The sequence below is a fragment of the Pimephales promelas genome, chromosome 11 (assembly GCF_988280905.1).
Source record: "Pimephales promelas chromosome 11, fPimPro1.hap1.1, whole genome shotgun sequence".
Classification (NCBI taxonomy): domain Eukaryota; kingdom Metazoa; phylum Chordata; class Actinopteri; order Cypriniformes; family Leuciscidae; genus Pimephales; species Pimephales promelas.
The window spans coordinates 36,078,705-36,097,491 of NC_142779.1; the positions used below are offsets into that span (position 1 = coordinate 36,078,705).

Consider the following 18,787-nt stretch of genomic DNA (forward strand, 5'->3'; position numbering starts at 1 on the left):
ATATTATAATAGTCTAAAATGCATAACATTCCCCTTTATAAAAGCCGGATAACCCACATTAATAATTATATTTATCAAAAATAATTTTAAATGTATTCCTTGTGTTTAAAAAACCCAGGCGAGTCAGCTATGCATAAACTACTCAGTAATAAACCATATAAACACACTAATGTAATGCAAATGTAATCAATGTGGGTCACACTCCATTAGTGTATTATGTAAATCCCATCAAGGCGACTAAAAACTGTGAAGCATTCAGAATTAACACCACAATGAGGCAGCAATCACAGGCGCTTCATTGTTTGGGCCTTTCGTTGTGATGAAGGCTGAGCCTCTGAGGACACCGTACCTGCTGGGATTTTAAGATGGCGGCTCCAGTCTGGTCCACGTGTTGCGTGATGGCATCGCTGGCCGATCGGTAGCGCTCGTTGTGATCTGTGACCATCCTGTCCAAGCCTTCTCTCGCTCGCCAGGGGACCAGTTCCAGCAGAGCACTGGTTACTTCATTCAGAGAGTCCACCAGTGGCTTCTGGTCCTTCACCTCCTTCAGCAGCGTCTGAACGCGACACATACAGATATATAAACCAATTCTGACTATACTTGAAAACAAACATTTTCCATTTTCAAGAATTTGTATGTATTAAGTAGATGTTTCTTTTGGGTTTTAGAGTTTTTGGTGTCTCTTCATATTACAGTGTCCTTGTTAAACAGGTTGCCTGTACTTACTAGAGCAATACCAGTAAGTCATGCATACTTACAGGAGTAGTTCACTTTTCAAAAAACTTTTGCTGATAATTTACTCGCCCCCATGTCATCCAAGATGTCCATGTCTTTCTTTCTTCAGTCGGAAAGAAATGAAGGTTTTTGATGAAAACATTCCAGGATTTTCTCCATATAATGGACTTCAATGGGAACCAAACGGTTCAAGGTCCAGAAGACAGTTTCAGTGCAAACTGTTCAAAGGGATTTAAACGACTCCAGACGATGAATAAGGGTCTTATCATGCGAAACGATCGCTCATTTAATAAATAAATAACAAAGTTTAAGTTTTATAAGCTCAAATGCTCGCCTTGCTCTGTTCTGTGACGCGCGTTCGTGACTCTCCTGTTCGAACTCGTTCATCAAAATGAACAAATCTTTTTCCGGGTTATTTGTTTCATTCAACCAATGAATCGAATGAATTGACTCGGAAAAAGATTCGTTCATTTTGATGAATGAGTTCGAACAGAAGGCGAGCATTTGAGCTTATAAAACTTAAACTTTGTTATTTATTAATTAAACGAGTGATCGTTTCGCTTGATAAGACCCTTATTCATCGTCTGGAGTCGTTTAAAGCCCTTTGAACAGTTTGCACTGAAACTCTCATTTGGACCTTGAACCGTTTGGTCCCCATTGAAGTCCATTATATGGAGAAAATCCTGGAATGTTTTCATCAAAAACCTTAATTTCTTTTCGACTGAAGAAAGAAAGACATGGACATCTTGGATGACATGGGGGCGAGTAAATCATCAGCAGAAGTTTTTCTAAAAGTGAACTACTCCTTTACAAGCAACTAAACCTATAGTAAGTACGTGTCACCTGATGCACCTTAAAATGAACAGATTTTATTCAAAAACATCTTGTATGTTTCTCCTAAATGTTGGACATCATAAATCTGAGAACAGTTTGAGATATTATCGAGTTTATGAAGGAAACCAATGAGGGGGAGACTAGGGGAACATTTACAAGACAATGATGTAGTAAAAACTAAAAACGATGTAAGAATCTGCAAAAACGAGTAAAATGCAGTATTATTCATGCCAGGCCAGTGTATATTTACAAATGCGCATGACGTCACTGTTATTTGTATTTTACTCAGAGATGATAACGATAAAACTCGCACTTTGAAACTCCTTTTTAAAAGTTTGTATTTGCAGGCCCCAAAAAGCAGCTGTCGTGGCCAATAAGTTTTTCCCCATTTTTAGTTGAAAACAGTGTTGTGTGATAGCCACTGAGTTCGATTGGTATTCGAGTTGTCTAGCATTAACACTTTTGTAAATTCTCTTTCCTAAGGATTAAAATGCATCTCCACCATCATCACTTACTTTCTGCCTCTCTTGCAAGCCGGTGAGCTGTTCCCCGACTGGCTCTTCAGCTTTAAACGAAGCCAGCTCAGACTCCACCTTCTCCAGCCAGGAGTCCAGCTCCTCGTGTGTGTTGTGCAGCTTGGTGGCGAGAGACAGGGCTTTGTCCAGAGTCTTTGAAACATCGCCGCTCATTGTGTTGATCTCTGAATACCTCGTCTTTATCCCATCCAGTTTACCTTGGATGACCACAACCTCATCGCCTGAATGACAGTGAACACACACACATGATTCACAGAACATCAAACAGAAAACCTTCCAAATATTAATCTTCTTTAACCCTTGTGCATCCTTATGGACATTTTTGTCCTTTTCAGTTTTGTTGTTAAAGCTAACTTCAAAAAACTTGGCACAGGTGTGTATTTTTATTGGAATTTTACCATTTGACCGTCATTTTCTTAAAAAAAACATTTTTTTTGCATTAGGTACAAAAAATACTCCCTCTCAGCACCTTTTGGACAAAAATGTCCCCATTAAAACTGCCATTTTTAATCCCCGGTTCAGTTAACTATAAAATTATGCAATCTTTGTTAAGAGGCTTTCATTCTGATGGCAAGGCTTCAAAATTTTATTTTTTACTATTTTTTATCAGATGGTGCCATTTTTTTTTTTTTTAAGTTTGGCCTATAAAACAAATATCGCTTTATTCCTGTTTTCTGCTTCGGCATATTATAGAGCCAACTGGATAAATTATGCAATGATATTTGTGTGGGTGTGTTGGTATGGATGTCAGAGTGTGGTTAGTATGTGTGTTATAAAAAATATATGTGTGTGTTTGTAATACTGAGAGAGAAAAACTGTAAATTCAAATCCAATAACATATTTTCAATGGGGAAAATATGTCACTACGCCCAAACAAACTGTTACCCAAAGCTCATTTTTTGAGATATCATCCTCAAATTTGGAACACAACCTATTTAGATTTATGGCTTTGATTTTATTGCAGTTTTGAGTTCAACCTGATTTATAAAATCTATATTTTATATAAAATCTATATTTTCATAAACTTATACCTATATAACTTTTTTTTCGGATTGACTTATTATTATTTTTTCCTTCAGCAATAATCTGCAAAGGGTCTTCTTTAAAATGATACCAAACTTAAGTCTGTGCTCCAAAGCGTCACATTTTTATGACAGTTTTTTGACATGGACATTTTTGTCCTCTTTTTACCCATGTGTATCTTTTTCTAATTGATGCAAAAGGGTTAATCATGAATCTCACCTGTGGACTGTTTCAGCAGTTCTAACCCGTTTAGGACGGCCTGTTCAATATCCTGTTTCCTCAACTCAATGTCTTCATGAAGAGTCTAGACATTGAAACATACATCAGTCGACAGCAATTTCGAACAGAGCGATACAAAATCACAGAAAATGAAAATGAAATGATGAAAACAAGGGAAGGAAGCCTTGAGAGGAGGAGCTTGTGAAGTACCAGCTGTTCAGCGCGCTGTTTCACGAGCACGGCCACGCTGTGGTCTTGGACCGAGACTTCGCTCAGTTTGCAGTGCACCTCATCCAGCCAGGTCATGAGGGACACTTCGTCCTCCCCAAAGAGCTGCGCATTAGCCAGGGCCTGTCGCAGGAGCTCGGCCTTCTGACGGCACTGCTCCTGCAGCTCCATGTATCTGCTGTTGGTGTTGTCCAGCTTTGCCTGAACCAGCTCCTTGTCATCCACACAGCCCACCGCCCGAAGAGACTGGCCCAGACTCATGGCCTGGTACAAGACCTTACCACGGCCCAAAACCTCCTCCTCTAAGGCCTGTTTACCAGGGAAGCCACAAAACCAAGGGAGCGGAAACCAAAATAACAAATGAGAACATAAATGCAGGGAATGGATAAAGTAAAACATGGGAAACAAACTCATAATGGTGACGGGACTATCCGTCTCTACAGACGGCGCCGCACCTTCTGCTGGGAGATCTGCTCCTCTAACTTGGCCGTCTGGGTCCCGATGGGCTCTGAGTTGGCGAGTCTTTTTTCGGTAGCCGTCAGCCACTCCGTCAACGGCTCGAGGGTCTCGTGAAACTGCTGCGCCACCACCAATATATTCTCCAGCTGCTTGTGTCTGTCAAGAACAGGCCGTTAGTTGTATCGCTGGACATGATTGGGTTTGATTATATTGTACAAACACAGTCCTTTACCCATGAAACAAGTAGTTATTGTGATTAGTACAGCTGGAAAATGAGAACTGACTCTTATTTATTTAGATTTGTCCACCAAACTTTAAACTCATTTAAAGCCATTGTAAAATGCTGGTAAAAACATAACAATATAACTTATTAATGACAGAGTAAATTTCATAAAGAATTACAAAGGAGTGCAAAGAAACACATTAAATTAAAAGCTGCACTTTTTTTTTAAATTACGTGCACTTAGGCGTAAGGTAACTACATGGGTTAAAGTTCGGTTCAGGGTTAGTGAAGTTATAGTTATTGTAATTACTATAATAAGTACATAGTATTTACATGGGGAACAGGACTGTCAAATAAAGTGCTGCCAAATTAAACATGACATTTGTTGTGGAAACACTGAAATTTAGCGCTGTCAAACGATTAATCGCGATTAATCGCATCCAAAATAAAAGTTTGTGTTTACATAATATATGTGGGCGCACTGTGTATAATTATTTTGTATATACAGTATATAAATGCACACACAAGCAAAATAATTATACACAGTGCACCCATATATATTATGTAAACACAAACTTTTATTTTGGATGCGATTAATCGTTTGACAGCCCTACTGAAATAAAAGTTTGAGTTTACATAATATATGTGGGTGCACTGTGTATAATTATTTTGTATATACAGTATATAAATACACACACATGCATATATATTTAAGAAAAAATATTATTTATATATAAAATATTTATATATAATATAAATTATAAATAAATCTATATACTGTACAATATATACATGAAAATATTTCTTAAATATATACGAGCATGTGTGTGTATATATATAAAATAATTATACACAGTGCACCCACATATATTATGTAAACACAAACTTTTATTTTGGATGTGATTAATCGCGATTAAACGTTTGACAGCCCTACTGAAATTGTATTTTTAGTACTCAAGGGAATCTACACTTTTTTTTTGTCTGTAGCCCTCAAACCTTATTCACTTTATAGCCCTTAATCCAGTAATTGTGGACAAATGTGGGCACAGAGGACTCAGGTGTGATCCTAATTTTTATCTATTATAAATGTTAAATCACTGTCTTCGATAAAGTTTTGTCTATCCATTTATGGTGTTTTTTTTTTTTTTAAGGTATTTTTGAATTTATTTACTTTAAAAAGTACCATATTTTCTATGTAAAATATTTCTATGTAAATTAATTAATTTTACTACATTAAAATATCATTCCGATAAGTTCTTAGAGCCAAAACCTAAAGATGAAGTGACTTTGCTGTCACCTGGTGTCTTATTTTGGCTTATTTTAAATGACAGTTTTTCCCATTCATTTCTATGGGTGCCACTTAACAAGGTAGAATTGAGTTAAAAGGGAAGGGGTTATCAAGGGAAGTGTTTTTTAAAAATAAATCTCAAAACTATTTTGCCCACATTTGTCCATAATAAGGTTTTAGGGTTAAAGCATTATTTCAGCCAATGGCTATTTGACATGCCAGCTATAGACACTTTATTCCTAGAATTTAAGATGTGTCAATAGATGTACCTGTTCTCCGCTTTCTTCAGCAGGGCATCCCACCGTTGCCCCAGGCATTCAATCTCTCTCGCAATCTTCTCCTTATCAACAGTGTCAGCTAAAGCCGTCATCTTCCGTCCCTCCGTCTTAATCAGCTCCACTGTGGCTCTTCGCTCATCCAGCAGTCTCTGCAGGAGCTACACAGAGCCAATGGGAAAACCAAACGGACATCACCATACGGAAAACCAAAAGATTTCACATCAGCGAAGTGATTCTCATTGAGATAGGGGCGTCACACCTTCTGCTCTTGTATCTGTGCTTTGACCACTTTGAATTCTGCTGACGGAGGCTTCTGATTGGCCACCAGCTCCTCTGTGTCCGTGAGCCAGCTGAGAAGAGACTCCAGTGCATCCTGGAAGCGGCCACAGTGCAGCAGGGCTTCGTGAAGCTGTGCCGATCGCTCCGCAACCTGTGGAGGAGATCACACATGGGAACAACCTTAAAACTGTAGCTTGGCATGATAAAAATGACAACATTTGTTGGTGTAGCATCTAACACTACCGCTACTTGTCCTAAACCATGGATACTGGAAAGGCTACACTCGACTATAGACCATTTCAACGGCTATTTGTTGGTTAAAGGGTTCGTTCACCCAAAAATGAAAATTCTGTCAGTATTTACTCACCCTCATGTTGTTCCAACCCCGTAAGACCTTCGTTCATCTTCGCAACACAAATTAAGATATTTAAGATATTAAGATCGCTCCTGCATACTAGTCCATAGGCTTCTTGAGGGAATGACACTTGCCGGCCTCGAAAAGTCATTAAAGACATCGTTAAAATAGTCCAAGTGACTACAGTGGCTCAATCTTACCACTTTTTGTGCGCAAAAACAAACATAAATAACGACTTTATTTCAACTATTCACTTCCTTCTCCATGGGCCTGTAGTCAGTTAACGTAGTGTGATTGCGTAGAGCTACGTCACACGTAGGCTCACTATTGGCCGACGCTGGTCATGTGTGTGATGCGTGTGACGTACAATAACAGAAGCTTACGCTATTAAACTAGTAACCTGACTCGCGCAGAGGGAGAAATAAACCAATAGTTGAAATAAAATCGTTATTTTTGTTTGTTTTTGCGCATAAAAAAGTGTTCTCGTCGTTTGATAAAGTTAAGATTGAGCCACTGTAGTCACTTGGACTATTTTAACGATGTCTTTAATAACTTTTCTGGGTCGGCAAGTTTCAATCCCTCAAGAAGCCTATGGACTAGTATGCAGGAGCGATCTTAATATCTTAAATATCTTAATTTGTGTTCTGAAGATGAACGAAGGTCTTACGGGTAAACTATCGCATTCAAAATTTCGGTGGGAAATTAAATGTATAAATCAAACACCAGCGCATTTGTTATTGTTTACATCCTTGAAATGGTCTATTCTCAAAGTACTGAAGATTACAGCTAAGGTAGTGGCGTCAGTACTCGTTAGTTACTCACCAACACTGGCAAACATTACGATTGCTATCAAAAGATTATGAGCAATCCAGAATGCAGTAGATAAAGAAATTGAACAATTCATCCATGATATCATTGTAAATCTTCAATTGAAATGTACACATTTTGTGAAACTAGCTGAAGAGTGGGTCGTACTTTTTTGTTGAGGGTGTTCCACCTGGTGTTGACCTCTTCGAGATCACGATCAAGGCTTTTGGTGCTGGTGCCTTTGCCGGCGTTCTGAATCAGTGAATGGCCCAGAGTGTTCAACTCATGCAATTGGCTCTGCAGCGACTCAATGACGTCTTTCTGGAAAACCTGTAAGTGATAGATAATGAAGAACACTAAAAACCAATGAAAGCTATATAGAGTTTCAGATTGAACATAATATCCAATCTTTGAAGTTACACTTTTGGCTATCCAGCTATCCAATGTTTGCTTGAATATTATGAAGTTCAATGAATCTTCAATTATTAATAATAGTCCAATATTTTAAGTTACACTTAAACACTGCATAATGTTCTCAGTTGCGGGTCAATGTTAATGGAGTAGTTCACTTTTGAAAAAAACTTTTGCTGAAAATTCACCCATGTCATCCAAGATGTCCATGTCTTTCTTTCTTGGGTTAAAGTGAATAAGGGTCTTATCAAGCGAAACGATCGCTCATTTAATAAATAAATTACAAAGTTTAAGTTTTATGAGCTCAAATGCTCGCCATGCTCTGTGATGCGCGTTCGTGACTCTCGTTTATCAAAATGAACAAATCTTTTTTCCGAGGCATTTGGTTGATTCAACGAACGAAACAAACGAATTGACTCAGAAAAAAGATTCGTTCATTTTGATGAACGAGTTCGAACAGGAGAGTCACGAACGCGCATCACAGAACAAGGCGAGCGTTTGAGCTTATAAAACTTAAACGTTGTTATTTATTTATTAAATGAGTGATCATTTCGCTTGATAAGACCCTTATTCGTCGTCTGGAGTCGTTTAAAGCCCTTTGAACAGTTTGCACTGAAACTGTCTTTTGGACCTTGAACCGTTTGGTTCCCATTGAAGTCCATTATATGGAGAAAATCCTGGAATGTTTTCATCAAAAACCTTCATTTCTTTTCGACTGAAGAAAGAAAGACATGGACATCTTGGATGACATGGGGGTGAGTAAATCATAAGCAAAGGTTTTTTTTTTTCAAAAGTGAACTACTCCTTTAAGAATCAAATGTATCTTTGATGTTTCTTCTTAGGAGGTTTTACCAAAACCAAAAGAGACAACATGAACAACTACAATCACATTTTGGGAATCAGCATCAAAAACATAAGCTAGTGGCCAGTTACGCTGGTCTTTTACTAGATATGTCTAGCCAGCATCCTTATAAGGTGACGTTCTTCCACTAAAATGGGCACGATGTGCTCCAGCACCAGCCAACTGGTTGTTGTAAGAGGCTTCTCCTCGGTTATAACCAGCTGTGCACCATCACAACATCTGAGTCACTGACAAGCAAATAACGATAAACCCAATTCAGCCGCCTCCTAATCTGATAAAGGCCAAGCGTTTCCCTCCCAGGAAACGCTAATCAAACAATCAACATTATCCAGCTATTTTGGGGTACCTGGGTGGAAGGCAAGGCCGCAAGGTCCATCTGCGAACATTCAGCTATGGATGTTAATAGACTCTCTATGTCTTCATCCTCCATGTGTTTTAGTCCATTGCTGAAACCTGCCTCCCTTTCGACCAACAACAAGAAATCCTCCAAATCTGCCATTTTGGAGTCTGTAGCTCTTTGCTCGTATTCATAACTCTTTTCGTCCTTAGTGGCGTATTGTCCTATACTCGGCAGGCGATGTGAAAGAGTCTTTGGTTCAGTCACCACAACACTGAGAAGCTCACAGTCCTCCTGTGAACAAGCGTCTTCAAGAAGTTCAGCGGTGGGCAATTCCTCGTATCCTGACAAGTTGCTCGGCGTCCTGACATCGCTATTACAAACTGCGTGTCGAGCCACACTGAGGTCCGAGTTGTTATGTTGTTGGCTTCCGAGCGTTGATGCGTCCGTGTAATACAGCGGAGTTGGAAACCTGTCCTTCTTTGGGGAGAAGGGGAAGTCTTCCTGACCGGAGCTGAGGGAATGCCCTGGCTTTAGGTCTCCAGATACGTGCAGTCCCTCGGCAGATGAAAGGCTTCTTGTACCAGGCCCGGGTCTCCTCTGACCTTGTGGGTTTTGTTGTTCTCTTTCCACCGTGGGACTACAAAGGCCCGAGTCGTCCTCTGAGGTAAGAGAGTTGGTCATACTGCGCCCTCTTCCCACTCGACCTGACCCGTCATGGCACAGCATCCCGCTGGAGCTGCCGAACTCGCTGAGGTTGGTGGGAGCGAAGGTCCGCCAGGAGCGCCGGTGCTCCCTCCTCTCTCCCGCTGCCCGGGGCTTACACAGCATGGTGTCTGGACCCCGGATAATATCCCCGTTAAGCTTCAAGCCGTCGAACGCAACCCGCTCATCCAAACGCGCCGCCTCCCTGCTACGGAGCTCAAAGGCACTGGAGGAGGCCAAGACGCCATTCCCACAGAGCGCGTTTATGTCCAGTGTGCGATGGCTATATGGCAAAGTCCCAACGAAGTGTCTCGAGGCCAGGCTGCCCTTCGAGCCCGAGTCGATCTGCTCGTTCAGACGCACGGTGTCATATATGGACCTCTGGGGAACGTAACAGTCGTCGATGTTGAGGTCCTCTTCCTCGCCTTTGCCCACACAAGACGGGTTCTGCCGCAGACAGTCCGGTCTACTCAGAGGTTTCCCCATTATGGCAATGACTTGAGGTAAAAGTTTTCAGTGCAACAATCCCTGACGGACTTTAAATTAAGCCAAACGGGAGTCTCTAGTACCCCTTTTCCACCGAAAAAAGAACTGGTTGGGAACTGGTGCTGGTTCAAAGTTGGTTCGGAGTCGGTTCAACTTGCGAACCCGTTCAGAACCTGTTTGTTTTTCCACTGACTAGAGCGCCCAGGGAACGACGTCGTTACGTCACTGTGCACGTCGCTAGAAACGCTTGCAAGTATTGCTTTGGGATTATCTCTAACTCGTGTACCGAGACATCTTTAAAAACAATTGAAATACGCAAGTCTTTTAATCTTTTCGTTCGATATGTAATCTTTTCTGATAAGTTATGTACCCCTTTTTCTTTCCATTTACTTGTTCTATATCGTGATAGTTTTCTTCTTTGCTTATGTTTCAAATTAAAAAAAATAAAATAAAAACGCTTGCGTGTTTCTGCAGTTTCTCCTGGCTTTGCGATGGTCAGAAAAGATGTTTAGAGCACATCTAAACCCGGCCTAGCCCCCGACGTAAACATGACGTGCTAAAAGAACGGTTCTAGTCCAGCAAAGAGTTGGTGAACCCGTTTTCCCGGCCGAGAACCGGTTCTTTGGCTGTCGAAACAAAAAGAACTGGTTCACGCGCGGGCACCGGCTCCGAACCGGCTCTCAAAATGCTTTAGTGGAAAAGGGGCTTAGGTAAATAAATACAGCAGTACGAGTAAATTATTGACTTAATATGAAAAATACTATGAATTTGTTTAAGTTACTTTTATAGAGATTGGTGAAAATAAAGCTATATATATATATTTGAAAAATAATTCTCTAATACATCACTTCTTCCTCTTAAACATCCTTTTCCAAGATGACAATCCTGCCGGTTTCCATTTCTCCCCATTGTCACAACTTGTCATTGTTGCTTGTTTCCTTAGTTCTGTATAACTCCAACATGCAGTCCTTTTAGAGTTTCCTGAGAGTCATCCACACAGGGGTATCCCGTACACATACTGCTGGCATATCCTGATACAAATCCTCAAATCTGGGAAAACAAAGCCATAAGCTCCAGGAGGAACAAAAAGCCGCTCCTGCCTCTCTTGTGGTCCAACCGGCTATGACAGACACCCTCCTGGCACAGGACTCAAAGCCCCGCCCCCTTCACGTTATTCAGCCAACATCTGCCACCGCCGGCTCATGCTGATTGGTAGACGTTTGACCCTCTTTTAATTCTCCCCTTCTGTCTCCGTGTCCCATTTGACTTAACTTCTTAGTGTGCTTCTGCTCTTGTCAGGGTAGGGCAGAGAGAGAGAGAGAGAAAGCGGTCGGCACCCTTTCAGATGACATCACACAAGGCAGAAATAGATCCGCTCTCTGCTCTCTTGCCCTCTCCGTCCCTTGTTTCTCTTCTCGGGTGTTTTGGAGCCACTGAAGAGCCTGTAGTGTCTCATAATTACAGAGGAATGCTGAGGGAGGAACTAGACGTGGGTAATGAAACACCGTCCGTAACCTCTGCCAAATGCATGACAGGTCCTTTTTCATGGCAAGTGGACAAGGTGGGAGAAGCGATGGATTAAAGGCTAGTCTGCATAAAGAATGCAGCTTTGTTTCTGGTACTTGTCAACGTTACGTCAGCGAGATAATCTCTGGATAAGTTCTAATCGCCTGGCCGTAGTGCATTTTTTACACAAGGGAGTTTCCAAATTGTAGAGAGAGTATATGCTCAGATTTAAAGGGAACGAGTATTTTTTCACCTTTATCCGGGTGGTACTGCATAAAGTGAAAATGATCTCTCACCGACTTGACGTGAAAGCCCTAATCGTGGAGATTCGAGTGTTGCCTGAGCGTATTTCAAGTAAATGACACACTTTCCCTGCTAAGTGTGCGGGGGGAAATGAACGCCAGGCGAAAAGAGGAAACTGTGAAGGTGAAGAGGGTAAAGAGATATGAAGAAATAATCCAGGCAGTGAATTAAGAAAGACATTTGTTTTCATAGTCCACGTCTCTAATGTCTCCGAGACGTGTTTACTGCCGTCGACGTCTCATGAAGCAAATAAAAGGGATTTATCTTTCTATGACGCCACGAATTTCTTTTATAAATGCATTCTTATGAAAAATGTGATAAATCACGTATGAATGATTTTACAAACAATTTTAAGCATCCATTTGCAGGTGGCAAAACTTTGCAGTGAGCCTTTTAAAGGAGTAGTTCACTTTTGAAAAACACTTTTGCTGATAATTTACTCGCCCCCATGTCATCCAAGATGTCCATGTCTTTCTTTCTTCAGTCGAAAAGAAATTAAGGTTTTTGATGAAAACATTCCAGGATTTTCTCCATATAATGGACTTCAATGGGAACCAAACGGTTCAAGGTCCAAAAGACAGTTTCAGTGCAAACTGTTCAAAGGGCTTTAAACGATTCCAGACGATGAATAAGAGTCTTATCAAGCGAAACGATCTCTCATTTAAAAAATAAATAACAAAGTTTAAGTTGTATAAGCTCAAATGCTCGCCTTGATTCGTTCATCAAATCAAACCCTAACGAGTTCGAACAGGAGAGTCACGAACGGGCGTCACAGAACAGAGCAAGGCGAGCGTTTGAGCTTATAAAACTTAAACTTTGTTATTTATTTATTAAATGAGCGATCGTTTCGCTTGATAAGACCCTTATTCATCGTCTGGAATCGTTTAAAGCCCTTTGAACAGTTTGCACTGAAAGTGTCTTTTGGACCTTGAACCGTTTGGTACCCATTGAAGTCCATTATATGGAGAAAATCCTGGATCGTTTTCATCAAAAACCTTAATTTCTTTTCGACTGAAGAAAGAAAGACATGGACATCTTAGATGACATGGGGGCGAGTAAATAGATTTTTTCAAAAGTGAACTACTCCTTTAAATGTGGATGAACAAATTATATAAGCTCTGATGTGACATGCATTAAACCATTCATTTAAAACCAGACATGATGGTAAACAATGCAAGTCTGTGCACAGAAACAGGGCAGGGATGTTTCCCCATCTGAAAACCTCTCACCATTCACACGAACAATACCCACAGGCACTGAAACGCAGAACTATTATTTAGACGAGAACAAAGGTTTGGTTGAGGAAAAAAAAAATCTCACAGTATGCACGGGCTGAGATCCGCCGGGCCAAAAACGTTATCTCTCTCCCTCTTTGTTACCGTCCCATGCAACATGATCACAGTGAAATAACAACTTCATCATAATGCAACAATGTGCATAAGTTCTGGTGAGGGTTTCAGGTTCCCGGCTGGGCGTCTGTACGGTGAGTCAGGCTGATGATTCAGCCAACACAGACCCTTTTCCAATCATCACCTACGGGATTACAAAGAGCCCCCATGATTCAAGAGTCAGAGTTTGCATGAGACATTACCGTCATGTCCAAGTAGTGGAAAAGAAGACAAACAATTCCTTCATTTCTAAACAACTCAATGTGTCTGCTTAGGTATTCTGGGTGGGTTGATTCTTGCTGGCTTTAGTCAAATTAATGAACCCACCTCAAGGTCTCTAATAATATTCTGGTCCAGAATCCATTGAATTGAAATGATAAGGATAAACAAGCAACACATGCATATTCTCATATTTTTAAATGACAAAGCAGATTTCCTCTTTGTGCATCATGATCTGGGTAATTTCCCCGTGTTTAATGGCCGTGTCAGTGAGAACAAAGCAGGTTTTCCAGCAGCAGCTGATGTAGCAGTGATCATCCATCCAGAGATTGAAAAGAACACAAAGCCTGAACAACAAGGGGCCGCGCGGCCGGCTGAACGGCGCAGCGAGTGGATGTCCATACTCGATTCATATCACATGCAAATATAGGTTAAGCTTCTTTCAAGCATTTAAAGGCTTTCTGGACGATGTTTTATCCCACTTTAAGTCTTGACAATGGCTTTATCTAGGACTGAAATTTTAAATCACATGGTTGTGTTTACATGGTTTTCTATCAGTGTTGTGATAATATTACAATCTTATCCATCCTGATATTTTCTATGATATCTCAAAGTAGTATATAAACCAGGGCTGTCGGTTAAACGCGTTATTAACGGCGTTAACGCAAAAAATGTATAAGGGCGTCAATGTTTTTTTAATGGTGCGATTAACGGTCTTTTTGGCCTAGCAAACTAGTTGTTTTGAGTGGATGACGAGCGCGAGAAACCGAAATGGGCAGTGGTGGAATGTAATGAAGTACTTTGTTACTTTACTTAAGTACATTTTTCACGTATCTTTACTTTACTTAAGTAGAATAAATAGTGCATACTTTTTACTTTTACTTCGTTACATTTTGCAGCAATTATTATACTTTCTACTCCACTACATTTCTACAACTTCTGTTACATTTTCTGATCAGTTTTTTCCCTGCCAAAACGTAATCTGACCGTCCGTTCGTCCGTTGCACGTTTGTCTCACCGGTTGCCATAGATACACCAACTAAATGCGTCTCGCACGCAGTGCGTTTATCGTGCTATTTATACGCGACAATTAGTTTTTACGTGCATAGGAAACGCACCGTGTGTAATATACGTTTGGTTAGGATTATGGCAAGCCAAGAGGTTCATAATTACACCATAAATAAATCGTGTTTACTGCCAAACATAGTTATTAACATATATATAGTAAGGATAAGTATGATGTGTAGCTATATTGCCTAATTGCAAGCTTGTTTTAGAAATGGTGACAACAAATTTTTTCCATCATTATTGAACATCATTGGAGTATTAGGTTGAATGAGCTAGAATTAAATGTTTTATTAATCATTAGAAAATAGACATTAAGAGAATAAATTGTTATGCAAGTACTTTTGCTTTTAATACTTAAAGTACATTTAAAATCAGGTACTTTTTACTTTTTACTTAAGTATGGTTGTCATTGTGTTACTTCTACTTTTACTAAAGTAAATATTTATCTGGTTATTTGTACTTTTACTTAAGTACTGAAATTAAGTACTTCCTCCACCACTGGAAATGGACGCCAATAAGATTCTGAATGCAAAGTTTACTTTTAAAAGTTGCCAAATGGTTCCATTGACAAGACCAAAGCGATCTGTGTGTTTTGTCGTTGTGAACTGAGCTATCATCATCGCAGCACATCCAGTCTGAAATACCACTTGATGATGACCAAGCACACACACACACACACACACACACACAGCTGATGCAAATTCTCCGCCCCCTCGTCAATATCAGGACCTCGTCAGTATTTCTTTCACCCTTTTATTGATGGACAGAGTTACATTGTGTGAGAGATTATTTGCTCTAAGTGATGTGAAATTGAACACAGTATATGCCAACGTTGTTTTCAATATAAAACATTTGCACAAAGCAAGCCGATCCACTTTTCCATGTTGATAAGAGCATTAAAATAATAACGGGACAAAAAGAAATCAAGAGACATTTAGAAAAGAGAAAAATGTGCGATTAATCGCAAGTTAACTAGGACATTAATGTGATTAATCGCAATTAAATATTTTAATCGTTTGACAGTACTAAAATAAACTGTAACAAACCCTGAGAAATCTACATCTATTGTTTAAAAAACACACTCTGTTGCCATAACAAAAGAGCAGAAAGAAGGCTTTTTTGAGGATCTGAACAATCCAAAAATTCCTGCAGCCGCACTTGTCCAAATGATGGACCACTTGAAATATGGAGTCAAAAAACATCCAGGAATCTAAACTGACAGGCCAAAACAAATATGTAATTTTTGAGGAATGAAGTCAACTTTTCTAAAAATATCCCCTGGTGAAGTACAAGTCTGGCTTTTTCAACTGCACCGGTGGGACAGAAAACATTTTCGACTCCCTTCAGTTTGGAAAAAATTGAACAAAAATCGCTGTACAAACATACAAAGAGAAATTGTTGTGCATTACATACTTAACTGTCAACATGCATAAAAAAGTAACACTGACAATATAGTTGTATTTTACTGAAACATCCTTTAAAGGAGTAGTTCACTTTTGAAAAAAAACTTTTGCTGATAATTTACTCGCCCCCATGTCATCCAAGATGTCCATGTCTTTCTTTCTTCAGTCGAAAAGAAATTAAGGTTTTTGATAAAAACATTCCAGGATTTTCTCCATATAATGGACTTCAATGGGAACCAAACGGTTCAAGGTCCAAAAGACAGTTTCAGTGCAAACTGTTTTAAAGGGCTTTAAACGATTCCAGACGATGAATAAGGGTCTTATCAAGCGAAACGACCACTTATTTAATAAATAAATAACAAGTTTAAGTTTTATAAGCTCAAACGCTCGCCTTGCTCTGTTCTGTAACGCACTCCTGTTTGAACTTGTTCATCTTTTTTCCGAGTCATTTGGTTAATTCGGCGAAAGAAATGAACAAATTGATTCGGAAAAAGATTTGTTCATTTTGTTGAACGAGTTCGAACAGGAGAGTCACGAACGCGCACCACAGAACAGAGCAAGGCGAGCATTTGATCTTATAAAACTTAAACTTTATTTTATTTTTTTTAAATGAGCGATCGTTTCGCTTGATAAACCGTTATTTATTGTCTGGAGTCGTTTAAAGCCCTTTGAACAGTTTGCACTGAAACTGTCTTTTGGACCTTGAACCGTTTGGTTCCCATTGAAGTCCGTTATATGGAGAAAATCCTGGAATGTTTTCATCAAAAACCTTCATTTCTTTTCGACTGAAGAAAGAAAGACATGGACATCTTGGATGACATGGGGGCGAGTAAATTATCAGCAAAAGTTTTTTCAAAAGTGAACTAATCCTTTAATGCTTTGAAACTAGCTCATAAATATGTATTAAAAGCAACCAGATGCTATAACAAAAAAAGGCTGAGCTGATTTTTTTTTTAAATATAAGTATAATCAAGGTTTTACCAACAGAATCCTTAACTATAGCAGGTTAAAATGCAGAAAAACCTGAATTAGCAAGTTTCTATAAATAAGACATCTATTGTTTGAAGTGAATGGAGAAGGCTGCCCTAGCACTCGCTAACAGGTCAAGGAGCAGAAGTCAGAGCCCGCGAGCTTTCACGTGCACCCCACTGGCCCCCAGCTGGCCCACTGCACCTTCAACAATGCCCCATCAGCTGACAGCCTTTTGTTAGCACCAGATGCTCACAGAACTATCCAGAGAAAGATCTAACACATGGCTAACAGACCAAAACCATCAGGGAGCAAAAATCCTCATGTAAAACTCTGCAGATACTTCACTAAACATTAGCCCCTAAAATGAACACAGTATTTTTTATTTAAAAAAAAAAAAAAAAAAAAAAAAACTAAATATTTTTTGTGAAAAGTTTTGGCATTTGCTTGAGTTAATTATACCATAATTTACTCACCCTCAAGCCATCCTAACTGTATGTGACTTTCTTCTATCAGATTTAAGCCAAAAAAAAGTGCATCCATCCATCATAAAAGTAATTTATACAACTTCTGGGAGTTGATCAAGGCTTTCTGAAAGTATTTATTAAATTCTAATTACTGGCTTCCAGTAACGGCCGTATGAGAGTCGAGTTCTGGAGGAAGAGTGACCTCTGACCCGACGCATGAGCTTAGCTGAGAGTAGACGCCTCTCACGGTTCAAACTAACTCAAGCTCCTCCCACTCTCACTTATTATTATATTTAAAAATTCTTGTTTTAGACATTATTTTTAATAGTTCTTGACCAGTGTTTTGTTTTGCTCTATCCTCGGCGCTTCCGAGGTTTGTCAATACGTCATGTGTCGGGTCAGAGGTCACTAGACTCACGTATGGCCGTTACTGGAAGCCATGATTACAGTTTCTAAAGTAAATATGGATATATTTTTTTTACAAAAATGCATGGCTTCGCTTCTGAAGGCCTTTATTAACCGTTGGGGCCGTAAGGATTGCTTTTAATGATGGGTGGATGTGGATTTGGGGCTTCAAAATCTAAGGTACCATTCACTCCCATTATAAAGCTTGGAAGAGGCAGGGTCTTTTTTAATACAACTACGACTGTGTTTGGCTAAAAGAAGAAAGTCTTACACACCTAGGACGGCTTGAGGGTGAGTAAATTATGGGATTGTTTTCATTTTTGGGTGAAAAACCCTTTAAGTCTGACATAATTTCTGTGCTGCCAATCCAGTCTATTTGATTGAACTGGAAACATAAACAATGGTGTGAGTTTGTCCAAAAAAGGAAACACTGGTACTGAGTGAAACTTGTTTGATGACAGTAAATATTTCTGAAACTCTTTTTCGTGCAACTAGTGGTGTATATATATGACACATTTCACCTGTTCAAATACTGTTCGGGTCCACTGTAGATATAGATCGTGTTCACTAGCTCACATTTGCCTCGTGATCTTTAATGTGTGAGACATCACAGTATATCAATTGTTTAACCCTCTGGGGTTGTTCGTTACAGAGTCACACTCAGGGTGTTTGGGTCCAAATGGACCCAAAGGGCGGGATTTATATTTATATTTATATTTTTACTCGTTTTTTATAATATCTTTTATTATATATATATATATATATATATATATATATATATATATATATATATAATTAGTATTAATGCAATAATTATGACAAAATTTCCCCCCATTGAACATAATAGAAAAAATATATTTTTTTAAAATATATATATATTTTTTTTTTTAAAGCTGTATTTCATTTTAGAGTCAAGCCTAGGCCTCATAAAAGCAATTTTTGAAATGAGATGGATGCCATCTGGTGGACAAACTGAGCATTTTAAAAATGCAAA

At 39.3% G+C, this 18,787-nt stretch overlaps 1 protein-coding gene across 6 annotated transcripts in view; it reads right to left on the reverse strand.

Annotated features, from left to right (window-relative positions):
- Nucleotides 1-18,787, reverse strand: part of dst (dystonin) — a 302,233-nt gene that overhangs the window by 114,239 nt on the left and 169,207 nt on the right. For all 6 annotated transcript variants that reach the window (XM_089117354.1, XM_089117353.1, XM_089117352.1 and 3 more), the window contains 8 exons: nucleotides 7,433-7,594; nucleotides 6,083-6,253; nucleotides 5,815-5,981; nucleotides 4,031-4,190; nucleotides 3,558-3,884; nucleotides 3,348-3,432; nucleotides 2,085-2,326; nucleotides 350-556 (listed from right to left, as the gene is read on the reverse strand). In XM_089117354.1, coding sequence (XP_088973480.1) covers nucleotides 350-556; nucleotides 2,085-2,326; nucleotides 3,348-3,432; nucleotides 3,558-3,884; nucleotides 4,031-4,190; nucleotides 5,815-5,981; nucleotides 6,083-6,253; nucleotides 7,433-7,594 — 1,521 coding nt within the window. The remainder of the gene's footprint in view (nucleotides 1-349; nucleotides 557-2,084; nucleotides 2,327-3,347; nucleotides 3,433-3,557; nucleotides 3,885-4,030; nucleotides 4,191-5,814; nucleotides 5,982-6,082; nucleotides 6,254-7,432; nucleotides 7,595-18,787) is intronic.